This window comes from Anthonomus grandis, chromosome 1 (assembly GCF_022605725.1).
Source record: "Anthonomus grandis grandis chromosome 1, icAntGran1.3, whole genome shotgun sequence".
NCBI classification, from domain to species: Eukaryota; Metazoa; Arthropoda; class Insecta; order Coleoptera; family Curculionidae; genus Anthonomus; species Anthonomus grandis.
In genome coordinates, this window is record NC_065546.1 from 36,370,700 (window position 1) to 36,384,161 (window position 13,462).

Sequence of the window (13,462 nt, forward strand, 5' to 3'; positions counted from 1 at the left end):
AATATTTGTGTTCTGTGTGTGACAGTGTCAGTTCCATTTTGTAAACAAACACTTAACATTTCTGTATTTCTTTACATAATATTAGTGAAACGTGAGAATATGAATAGAGCGAAAAGATCTGATTTTAAAGTGACTTTAGTGCGAAATCCGACCAAATCCCTTAGTAAAAGCCAACTGATGGATGCTCCTTCTAAAATTTCAAGCTCAAGCAAGATTAACATCTCAAGTTGTAGTAACTTGAACAAGGCTTCACATAATAGATCGGAATTTAGCATTCCCGATATGCAAAGCGCTTTAAAATTATCTAAAAAAATTGATGAGGTGGTCACAATTGGCAAAAAACAACCAAGCAATGTCCGAAGACTGCAACAACAAGCAGTTGAAGAAAGGGTAAGTTTTAAACTCTTGATATAACTTTTTATACAACTAACTTATTTTTGTAGGCACTCAAAAATCTGAATATACCCTACAATAAGCCTCTATTTAAAAATCTAATTTCTTTAGAAGTTGACCCAAAAGATTTTGAGATTGATTACAAGGCAAGAATCACCCCCAGGCCAAAAGTCAAACCTCACCGATGTATCAAAGTTGAGGATTCATCAGAAACTGGTACCCCATCTGGACCAAGCACCCCAAAAGTGTTCTTAGATGTACCAAAGGATGTTTTAGGTTATGTGGAGGAAAAAGAACTTTATGATCCAAATAGTAGATTATTTAAAATGTATAAAGTTTTAAAAATTGATGATGCAAATGCTGACACAGTTAGTTTTAATGGAAAAAGTGCTTCAAAATCGAATGTGTACTTGGATCTGCCGAAGGATATTTTAGGTTTTGTGGAGGAAAAAGAACTCTATGATCCATGTAGTAGGTCTTTTAAAACCTATAGAGTATTAAAAATTGACGAGGCATGTGGTTCTGAAAGAGTTACATTTGATGCCAAGAGTGCAGCAGACAGGAAGAGAGCCAAATGTGTTAGTGAGTCCAGTGTTGAGTTAGATACGAATAGATTTTATAGGAATTTAAATTGTTTACCTAGTGAATCTGAGTTTAGATTTGATACTGTGTCCACAAATTCTAGAGAATCACAAATATCACCACCTTTATACAGACAATATTTATGACCATTATAATATTGATTTAAATTAAGAATGAAAATCTGTAAATTATGATAATTGATGATACTTGACTGTTAAATTAAGATTTACATAATAAAATGAAATATCATTCCATCAAATAAGTGAATTGTAATTTATTGATCTGTTTTGTAATATATATGCTGTTTTGTAATATATTTGAATTTGACCTTTAATCTAAAGAATATTATAACAAGTTTCTAGGTTCAACTCTTGGAGTAATATATCACTTTATTGCTGGTTTTAAAGGCATGATCTTCAAACCCAACTGTATTACCCTTGGCTTTATCAATGGAAAAATGAGGTTCGATGCTCGTCTTATAAAACACTGTCTTTGGTGTACTAATTAGTTTCAAATGGCAACTTTCATTAGAAAGAGAACTTCCCCATTAATGCCTAGACTTGATTTGAATCTGTAATTGACCCCACTGTGTTTATAGAAGGACAGTGCCAGGATTTAGTCTTTCAATGTGTACCTTCTACTTCTTATTTTTTTCTTTAATTTTCAACCTCATTTTCATAAAATCAGGTTGAGTTTTTTGTTAAACAAAAATTGGGGTGAACTATATGAATTAGAGGTATTCTTTAAAACTGGGATTCTAATCGTCTGTCTCATTGAGGATTAGTTATCCAAACAGAGATTAGTGTGACTAAATACAGAGCTTTAATCTGATTTCTAAATTTTATAGGCCACAGGGGTGTGAGAGTCCATGAATCAGCAAAGTGTGAGCCTATTGTGTAGACAGTCTTAGATATCGATTTCCATCTGGCAACATGACAGTTTTCTTAGGTTTTGTAACAGCTTAACTATTACTGATGAATAAAGATTAATCATTATCATAGGTGATTTTAATTTAAAGTTTAACCTAGACCGGGGGCAGTCTCGTTGAGTTGTTGACCAAATATTCCCTAATACTCATATGTGGACAGTTTTGGTAATGTCTCTCCAATTCAAGGAGGATGATGCTCCACACATGAGCTATTGTTCTCTAACAGACTTGGGTTTACCTCACTTCTGTAGATCAGTATAGAGACAATCAGTTTGGATCATATATATAGTTCTGATGATGTCAATATCTCCTTGACATTCTTTGTCTTTTGACGTCTGCTTTGGTTCATTTAAGTTAAAATTCAAATCAGGTAACACAGCTAGAATATGAGGGCTATCAAAGTGATTTGACGATTCTTTTAGAGAAATGAGGGATACATTTTTGCTTTTTAAATAAGACAACGTTTTGTATATCAGTGTACTTTTTTTAATTAAAAGCAGCTAAGCGCTTTCGGTCTGTTAGACCAAATATAAAAGAATAACAAAATTACTTGTCAAAGAGTTAACAGACCTAACGATTAGACATAAAAACCAGACATAACAAGGAATGCAATATACATAACAAGGACTGATGTACAAACAATGGAAAACTGGCACACATATTTAACATCAACAATAATTTGTTTTCTTGGCCGTTGACAAAACTTCAATATTCCATTCAAAGGGTGAATTAAGTAGGAACTCTCTCATTTATTTAAGTATTGTGACAAAATATGTTCACGATACGATTGTGTGGTCTCAGGTTTGAATCCGACATGGTTGTTTGTATTTGTCTTTACGAAAAAATTAAAATAAACAAAACTAATCTGGGCGGCAGTTGATAAAAACAACTCGATTTGAACCATAAAACACTGTCTTCGGCGTCCTTAATTAGCTTTCTATGTCAGGTTTCATTATAGACAAGACTTCCTCATTAATGCCTAGACTTGATTTGAATCTGTAATTGATCCCACTATGTTCATAAAAGGAATTTGTCTTTCAATGTGTACCTTCGACTTTTTGTTTTTTTTCCTTAATTTTTAACCTGAGTTTGAAAAAATGAGGTTGAGTTTTTGATGAACAAAAAATTGAGTGAACCCTAACATGTTACGAATGAACCCAGGGATTTGTCCCAATTGTGTATAATTTTTTTTATGGTTCACTACATTTTTATGTTTGTACATGTAATGGTATGGACAATAGATTTTCACTTTTTACCATTCCGAGGATGGCCAAAATTTAGGCCAAAACTTCGGCAATATTAAGAACCTAAGTTTTATTTGACCCCACATCCAATTAACCAACTAGCAAGAAGCATTAAAAAAACTGGGTTTTTTGAGAAAAAAATTTGAAAGCAAAAAACAACAATTCATAATTGTTTTATGTTTATGTTGTGTGTTATTATTAGTTGCAGTGTTAGTTTTTAGCAATTTTACACATATGTATAAATAATTTTAAGTCATAACTTTTCTTGTATTTTCTTTGAGACATATGGGTTTGCACTTTATATTTTTTGACTTGTGTAAGAGTGCTTTGGTTATTGACACGAATAGTTTCATAAATGAGTAAATAGTGACATTTTGGGTGGTCAAAGGTGTTTAGCCTTTGTTGTCAACTCTACTGCCAGGTTGACGTCAACCGTTTTAATAATCCATAAGAATAGTATAATTTTAAAATCATAAATTTAAATAGATATATTTACAAATATAATAATATATTCTTGAACATAATAAATACCCCAAAAAAAATCACTTAGTAGATTATTTAACTCTATTTACCACATGTCAAACTATCGTTCTCCAAGGAGGCTTCAATTTATTTACTTCACTTTCATATCAACTTGGCTGTGGATCTAATGGGGCTTCAATTTCTCTCTTTACTAAAGTTTGGTATCCACTTGGCTCTGTATCTAATGGAGCGTCAATTTCTCTCTTTATTACACTTTGATATCGACTTGAATCTGGATTTAATGAGGCTTCAATTTCTCTCTTTATTACAGTTTGATATTGACTTTGCTCTGGTTCTAATGGCACTTCAATTTCTCTCTTAATCACAGTTTGATATCCACCTGGCTCTGGCTCTAATAGAACTTTAATTTCTCCCTTTACTACAGTGTGAGATCCACTTGGCTCTGGAGTAGAATTGACATAGGTTTCTGTGGAGTGTTTTCGTTTTATCCCAGACTGGTGCATTATGACATTATCCTTGCTTTCATCTGTTTTGTCTGTATTTATTTTAAAACTCACATTTTGCAAAGGTTCTGCGAAGCACAAAAAAATTCATTGAGCAAGTTTTTTTCTTTCATTGCATTTTATTTGCATATTGATACTTACTAGGTAGGTTTAAAGATGGTAAAGCTGATTTTAAAAGCACATCATTAGGACCGAAATTATCTAATTCAAAGTGGTCTGAACATACTCGAGAACTATTATATACTTTCTGAGGAGTTTTATTTAACAAGGCTTGATTGCCTGATAATTGTACCCATTTCTTAAATCTTGAAAATTCTCTTGATGGGTTTGGAAACCGATGTTTTTTTGTTCTCGCTAAGCCACAGTCCTTAATTGAACAGTAGAACCTAGTCATCTTATTCTGAAAAAAGCAGGAGACATTAGCAATATTTATACTTAGAAACAAGATTTAAACATTATTTATTAGATATTTGAACAAATATTTGATTTTTTATTAAATTCCTTAAAATTTTGTTTCCATGCATGTGAATTTTGAAAACATTTTAAGATTAAGTCTAAGCAGGTTCAGTTTTACATCAAATTAAAAGTGGAAAATTATTACTCACCTGTCTTGAAATTAAAGTAAAAAAAATGTTGATTCAATTTTAAAATTGTGTGATAGGGCTAATTTATCTTAATTTACAACTTATATTAAAATTAGCCTTAGCAATTTAAGTCAAAGTGGCTTTAATAATAATTAATAAATTGTTTAGTTACTTTAAACCATAAAATGCTTTTAATCAAAATGCACCTTATATCTACAAAGTTTAAAATGATATAAACGAATTGTAAGAAATTTTCAAAATATATTTCAGCAAGATTTTTGTATTTTTGAGTTTTTTTTTCAATCTGAAATTACTATTCAATAAATTTTTGATAATCATGCACACTATTTTTTCTGGCAACAAATTTTGGAATATTTGTTTGACACTGAAATATATATTTTTTTAATATAATATACACCTAAAGCGTTCGTTGACTAGTGCATAATGTGAGTAAAATTTAAAAAAAAATCTATGAAGATAGAGAGGCAGTCTGTATATTTGCAATAAAGCTGAATGAAATAATCAGTGGCAACTAAATTTCCTAAAGTAAAGGCACATGTCTCTATTGTACATGTCGGTGATTTGCTTAATTCCACAACAAGTTTATTATATTTTTATGACATTTTTTTAAATTAAAAAAAACATTAATAATGGTATAAATAATAGCAAAGGTTTTCAAAATTATCACTTAGCCATAGGTGCTTTTTATTTTTAATTTTATGATAATTGGAAGCAGTCTTTATATTGTTCTGAAGTAGAGTCTTAAAGAGGACTCAACAGCTGCTTGATAAAACCTCTTTAACATAATTTAAGAAACTACTTGTCTCAACTTCTATATTTTATAAATTAAACTTAGTTTTTTACAAAATTAATATGATTTTTTCATATCACACTTTGATTCAAGAATACTCCCAAATATTTTATGTTGTCTTTTCTTTTTATTTCTTGGGTGCAATGACAATTGAGTATTTTACTTTCAATCATGTGTATGTGTATGTAAGTTTGTCCCTACTCAGTAGGATTCTGTTGGTCATACGAAAAGTAATAAAATGAGTTTTCTTAGTATTTAGAGTTACAAAATTAGAGTCCAACCATTGCTTAATTTCAGTGATGTTAACAGTGATCTCCCTCTGAGACTCCCCAAAGGCACCAACTCAGGTTCAATCTTTTATTATTTTGTATATCTAATAGTGCCATGTTATATCAATAAGAAATATGATCAGACCCAACACAGTCCCTTGTGTTGTTATATCCAATTTTTACAACTTGCATTCAATCACCAAAGTAAGATTTAAACAAACTTGGCACTCTAATACCAATTTTCTCAAGTTTTTCAAGAAGTGTGTGGAATTCCACTGTGTAAAATGCCTTGAACAAGTCAAGAAAGACTGCTTATGGTTTATAACACTCATTAAAACTCTTATCCATATATTGAGTTACTTTGGCCAAAGCATCCCCTGTTCCAAGCTTCTCTCTAAATTCACATTAATGTTTTGAAATTAATTTATTACTTTTTAAGAAAGAACTTTATTCTTAGTTTTATACATTTATTGAAAAATTTTTTTTGAGTAGTTTTTATTGCTATCTTTTTTTTCACCAGATTTATGTATTGGAACAATAGTTGTCATCAATTATGAGAGACTTCAGCAAGGCAACAGCAGACCAAGATACACAGAATCTTAATTTGTACATAGTCCCTTTTTCTAAATGTTGGAACATTGATTTTTTTGGCTAACTTGCTTCCTATTTTACTAAAGTACTTATTGAAATCATCTTCAGTCTTCACTATTATATATAATTGACTTAATTTGCCCTTTTTGTTCACTGCAATTCGTTACTTATTTTTCTGTCTAAAATAACTTTTTTTGGATTTTTAGAGTTATCATGACCAAAGGCTCACCTATAGAATTGAATTTTTACATTATTAATTAAGCTTGACAATATAGTCTGTATTCCTAATATTCTTTAATTAGTGAAATGCCATTTGGATTTGATGCTTGTTTCTTTTTTAATTTATCTCAGTACTTATTCAAGGCTTTTAATAGTATAGTACTTGGTATATTATAATACATAATGGTTTAATTAAAATTAAAAATACAATATACATCTACAATCAAAACTACCTAATTATAATTAATCAGTACTAGCTTACCTGCACAAACTTCCAGCGAAACTCCTGTAGAGAATAGTGTATCTATATAAAAAATATATAAAATATATAAAATAGTGAATCTTCAAATCTCCTATTCACAAAATTCAAAATAAGTCCAATGAAAAATAATAAACCACACAAGAGCAAAATAATAAACAGAACTTGCCATAGCTTCAAAATAAACTGTAACTATATTGGCAACATTGCTAATATCAGCTGTTCTTCCGGTTCTTCATCAGCTCTTCAAGGTATATATTATAAGATCTATTTTTTTATTATATATTTTATTTGCAATATTTTCATTTCAAGTCGGATCCTTAGCGCCACTTTTGAAATCGACACTTAGAACACTGAAAGGCATTTCAATGTTCTAAGAATCAACATAAATAGTAGTAACAGTGTTGCTAGATCTACTATAATTATCGATTTCCTACCATAATTTTTGTTATGTTTTTATATATTATTTTTAATATTTGATGTCTCTTTATTATTTTTGCCCTAAAATTGTAACTTGTGGTGTTGTTTTTCTGTCTATTAGTGAATACACAAGTAGATCTGATGATACCTAGTACAGGCGAAACACGTGTAATTCTCTAACTTTATTTCTGAGACCTGTGACTTAGAGTTTAATTTATTACTATTTACGATAATAATAATGAATGTACGATGTAAGATAATAGCTATAAAAAAATGGCATTTTATACGATAATTTTATCATAATATGATTAATGCGAAACATTCTTAAATACCTAGAATTTTACTTCCTATAATTAGTCACTATAATTACTTAATAATTGTAAGTAGTTGCAGAAATAAAATTTTCAGGTTTTTTAACAGAACATAGCCTTTTGGTTTATGCTCATTTCATTTTCTAATTATAAGTCATTTTCACAATCCCAAGATTGCCCCCGGCATGTCACTGGAAAGGTCCAAAGTCACTCAGATTTCAAACAAAGTAATAGTTGCCTATGCTGGACTTCTGCGCCACCTTTCACCCAGTCAACACGTAGTTGTTCTTTGTCCTTTTCTTTCCTTCTATACCACCCCTAGCCGGTGGTTAGCTTATGCTATTCACGCCGCTATCCAGGTCGGATGATGCCGGATGCATCGTGGGAGAACCAGACTACTGTGCCCCGAAACTAAGAACCCCTAACCACATTACACAGTGGGAAGTGGGTGTAATAGATTGAAATAGAATCCCTCGCTCAGTATACATATAATATAGATGGTGAATTTGTTTTGAAGAGCCATAGCTGCTTAGATCATAGTATAACTTAGAGATAAGAGAGATCTCCCAAGGAATTAAAAAAAAAAACCCATATCACAGACGATATAAGAGAGGAAATTAGACATCGTAACCGTCTAAGAAAACTCGCTATGAGATCTGGCGATCCGTTCGTAAAACAACAGTACTATCGTGCAAATCGACGAGTGCAATCACTTCTTGAAGACTTTAACTTCGAGAGGTGGGAGCAAAAACTCGACGATATTGAAAAAAATATTCAATATACTACGAAGCTTTTCCGCCTCGCTAAGAATCTGGTTAAAGGGGGGAGGAAACCCGTCCCGTCCATTAACCACAATAACACCAAGACTGCCGACCCGCAACAAAAGGTTGAGGTCTTCGCAAATTCACTTGAAGGGCAATTTCCCTAGAAACCCCCAAAAAATCCTGCAATGGCTCTCAGCATGTCAAATGCTGTACAAACAGCCATTCAAGCTCCTACCACAGCCCCGGTACCCCAGGTATCCCAAGTCGAAATCAGTGGAATAATTAAAGCCACAAAAAATAAAAAAGCACCCGGCGCAGATCGTATCAACAATCCAGCCTTAAAACATCTTATTGACACTCAGGTTAATGATCTTACCAGAATCATCAATAGTATGTTTCAATTCTCTTATTTTCCCACCCAATGGAAATCCGCTGATGTCATTCTTCTCCCCAAAAAGGGAGAATCAGCAACAAACCCCTCAAGCTACAGGGCAATAAGTCTTCTCTCAACAATGGGAAAAAATTCCGAAAGAGCTATCCTCAACCAGCTCACCATGTTGTGCAACAGGTACGAAATAATACCTGATGGGCAATTTGGTTTTAGAACAAAGCACTCTACCACCCATCAAACGACCGGGCTTGCTTTCCACATTCTCTCAGAAGCAAATCGTGGATTGCAGACCGGGGCTGTTTCCCAGACATAAGCAAGGCCTTCGATAAGATGTGGCACAACGGTTTATTGCATGAACTAGCCGATGCCCATTTTCCCGACTGCCTTGTAAAACTTGTCCACTCCTTTTTGACCAACCGATCTTTTCGTGTTTGACGGTTTTGTTTTTACCTCCCACAAGTGTTCCCCAAGGTCCCCCCTATTCCCCCTCCTGTTTAACTTTTTTATGGGCGATCTACCCCCGTCCCCACACAATACTATACTCCATTACGCTGATGACACCGCAATACTTAACACCTCTCCCAACAAAGAGCATATTAAAATCAGGATCCAGAGACACCTAAACTCACTCCACTCCTGGATGAATCGCTGGAGACTGGAGGTCAACCCCAGGAAGACCCAGCTGGTGTTCTTTTCCAAGAGGAAAAAAGCACCTGCTGGCCATTTGAAATGGGGAACCACTAATCTCGGCTGGCCTGCCCAGGCCCGTTATCTAGGCATAATCTTCGACCGGAAGCTGACCTGGCAAAAACACGCCAAGGCCCAAGCTGGCAAGGCGGAAGATCAGCTATCGTCCCTCTACTCCCTCCTCCACCCCAGGAAAAAATTGTCATGAAAGACCACCATCCTGCGAGATCTCCAAACTCAACCCTGGGTAGATAACCTGACGAAGTTGATGGACAAGTACCTGACCACTGCTCTGGAGCACCGCCACCCCCTGATCCGGATCACTCATTCCACCCGAGCCCCTCCCAACGCTCCGTACCACCTACCCGGTGACACACTAAGACGAGACGAGATTGATCTCATGCTCCGACCAACCCTTCACCTCCATCCAGGTCAGCATAACCCCCCCACACCAGGTCCGCCAGTCCAGGATCCACGACATGCGGCAGCCATAGTATTAGTATTGTGTTTTTGTACATTTTATTAGTATTAGTTTTAGTCCGCCTAGCTTTTAAGACCTATTTTTATATAGAATAAGATACAATTAGTTAGGTAGATATAAAAATGTATATTTTAATCTAGTTTAATAAAAGTGGGTTTCAAAGTCTAACTTAGATCTTAATCTCCTGAGAGGGCCCTTCCTGAACTCATATGATGCACGAAGGAAGAAGAAGAAGAAGATGTGCTATGCTGAAGAAAAAATTGTTTCCTATTTGAAATCCCTAAAATTTAGTTTGATTGTTATCGATAAATCTACAGAAATTCGAGAACACACTTTTTATTGGCAACGCCAAAAACACTAACTCGCCTTGACTGTCATTTAATTGTTTCCAGGGTAAAAACTGACTAAACAATTAAAACTCAATGAAATGTCACGAAGTCTGAATATCACACGTCCTTCTTAAAGCCCGATGGAACATTTTCGAAATATTTAGTTTTTGCCGAAAGAGATCAATAATTTCAGGAGAATACTGACAGTCAAAGCAAGCCAGTATACAAATTCTAGAAAATTAAAACCAAACGTAAGTAGAACACTAAATAAACCAGATCAGATTTTAACTACAAAATATGGATAAAATAGACAAAAACTAGAAGAATAATTTACGTATTTACATTTTGATAAAAATATTATGCATCTGTATTCTGTGTCCGAACTTTTCATACCATAAAAATATGCAAAATTGAATTTTTTTTTTAAAATTTTCTACTCGAAGTGATAAACCGAAAAGTGCTCGTCAAGGTGCTACTCGCCAGAAGTTATATGAGGAAATTATAAAACTCTTACGAACGAATGAATTCAATTATCAACGCGATTAATGCTTTAAAAATGTGCCAGATACATTTAACCATTTTTTTTTTAAATTTGCAAAACGACAGGTAATATTTAAACAATTTCAGGACTTTCAAATTTAAGATATGCTTTATTCTTGTAAACATTTGTGGTTGTGGACAAAGCTGTATTGAGACTAGTAGGAACTATTAGAAACATTAAAAATTTATTATAATGATAATATTCTTCAATATCATAATAGGTTCTTACAACAAACAACTTCCTGGCTTTCCTTTTAATTAGCCTGAGAAATATGTCTTATTTTGCTAAGGAAACGATTCAAAATTTGACGACTATTATAAGCAACAGATGCATCCTACACCAGGGTCGATCTGGGACTGGGCAAACACACCCTATGTGTCTGACTTGTGGAGTAAAAAGACTCATCCTAACACAAACTGCCACCATATTTCTTATGTATTTTAGAGCTACATAAGATTCTTAAACCAGCACAAACTCGTTAGCTTTCAATACTACAAGTTGTTCAGCTTATTCTGATCCTTTTTTTTGCGGAAAATTATTTTTTGCTTTAAGTTATATAGAATATCCTCTTATAGCCAGCTAGGAAATATATATTGCTCTCAATAAACAAGAAATGAATTTATTTAAAATTTTTTTAGAATGGATATTTCTAAAATTTGTGGAGCTAACAAGTATTTTCAAAGCAAAAAGTAATTTCAGATTTATATAATAAGAGGTTATGTGTTACAAGGATTTGTTATCGACTTTTATGGAGCCAATTTACATAAATAGAACGGACATTGACAAAGTTGATATAACTGATAATACACACTTCGTTCCCATTACAAACATATTTGGGTCTTGCAGTCACAAAACGCTGTCGAAATTTTTTAATTACTGCTGGTACAGAAATTAGGAAACGATACAATTTTGATGATCCTATTAATACCAACCCTATAACTTTCCATCTTAAATATAAATAATATAAAAAAGGGTTATTTTTTATCATTATTGAAATCTTTACTACAAGCTTTTGTGACACAACCAATCTGCCAATCTGCTACAAAAAATTACTTTCCAGTAGAGAAAATATTACATTTTCGATGATTTACTAGAATTTAGAATAGAAATACAAACTGATGAAATAGAAATTGATGAGTTTTTTTTATAAACGTCGTCAGATAAAGGATTATAGTGGTGAACTTATATTCCCAGATTTGTGCAATTTTATTTTCAGTGTGTGTTGTGTGTGAAGTGCTAGTTGTAAAACGCAATTCTCAAAAGTCAATTTAATAAAAACTAAGTTAAAAACTCGAATTTTAATTGATACATTAGAAGGACACATGTTATCTTCCATTTAAACAAAAACTGTTACAATTTTAAACCGTGTGATAAAAACGCTAAGAAATATGACGTCAGCCAAACTCTACCAGAACCACACTGAACAGAATCTAAGAGAAAGCGAAAAAATGTGGAATTTCATGACGACATCATTTTTCAAAAATCTTCATATTATTTTTGTATATACTTCTATATTTTATTTAACTATTTATACATTTATAGTGTATCTTTTATTCATAAGATTTTTTCTTCTCGTTACATATTTAGGTTTGTTAAATAAAAAATACACATTGTTTTCGAAAATCTTTCTCTGCTTTATAACTGCAAATTCATGTTTTTTTAATTATGAATATTAAGCTTTCTCGATACATTAAATATCGATATCATACGATAATTTGAAACAGCGCATGCGATCATTTTCCTTATGACCTATAGCAATACTGAGTCGTAAATAAATACAGTGTAAATAAACACTACGTGCTTGATCTTTCCTATCCTTCCTTTCCTATCCTTCGGATTCCTTTCCTAGGCTCTTTCCTAGCCGTTGCTGTTGGTAGCATGTATATTTGTGTTCTGTGGTTGGGAGCTAAACCTATATATAACTCTATATATTTGTGTTCTGTGGTTGGTAGCTAAACCTATTCACTTCGGTAACCAGGCTGGATAAGACCGGATGCATTATGGGAGAGGCGTCAACTTGAATTTAAGAAATAAATTTTGTGAAATGTTTAACTCTAAAGGCGGGACTCCACCAAACTGGCCTAGGACGGTGGGTTGTGCCACCGGCAATATTTTGGTTGCGGGCAAAGGTCGGTAAATATCAAAGGGATTTAAGCCGGCCACGCAGGCAGCTCTGTCTGACCAGGGCGCGCACGTGTTTTTATTCAGTTTTGAATATTTTATCGAACGGTACGTTATTTACAAGTACATTTGTGTTTTGTCTAGGACTTTGAAATGGATACGGATACGGAAAATACTCAAGATGATACCCATATTATTTCCACCGAATGGAGTGACAAAAAAGTCCTATTATTGATAGAATTATTCCGAAATGAAAGCAATTTGTGGAACCCTAGAGAAAATACTTATAAAAATAAAAATAAAAGATCAGATTCATTACTAAACATTTCAAAAGTATTACGTGTTGAAAAAGCTGAGGTAGAAAGAAAAATAAAAAATATAACGAGCCACTTTTATCGAGAAAAAAGGAAGATGGAATCAAAAAAATCAGGTTCAGGAGCTGTTGAGAATTATAAAACCAAATGGTTTGCCTATCCGTATTTGGAGTTTTTGAAGGACAAGAATACACCACGTCTTACCAAAGAGACTGATGAAATTAATACACAGGTAAG

The 13,462-nt window shown here is 33.1% G+C and overlaps 1 protein-coding gene across 1 annotated transcript; it reads left to right on the forward strand.

The window, feature by feature from the left end:
* Positions 1-5: 5 nt before the first annotated feature.
* On the forward strand, positions 6-1,289 carry LOC126738388 (uncharacterized). The gene is made up of 2 exons (XM_050443700.1): positions 6-390; positions 444-1,289. The coding sequence occupies exons 1-2, from the start codon at positions 100-102 to the stop codon at positions 1,119-1,121; spliced, it is 969 nt and encodes a 322-aa protein (XP_050299657.1). The 5' UTR covers positions 6-99; the 3' UTR covers positions 1,122-1,289.
* Positions 1,290-13,462: the final 12,173 nt, after the last annotated feature.

What these genes read in the sequence shown, in the direction of transcription:
- LOC126738388 (XM_050443700.1), top strand. Translation starts at nt 100, where the DNA reads ATGAATAGAGCGAAAAGATCTGATTTTAAAGTGACTTTAGTGCGAAAT. An exon ending in AACAAGCAGTTGAAGAAAGG is followed by an intron (nt 391 to 443) that starts GTAAGTTTTAAA and finishes TTATTTTTGTAG; the next exon opens with GCACTCAAAAATCTGAATAT.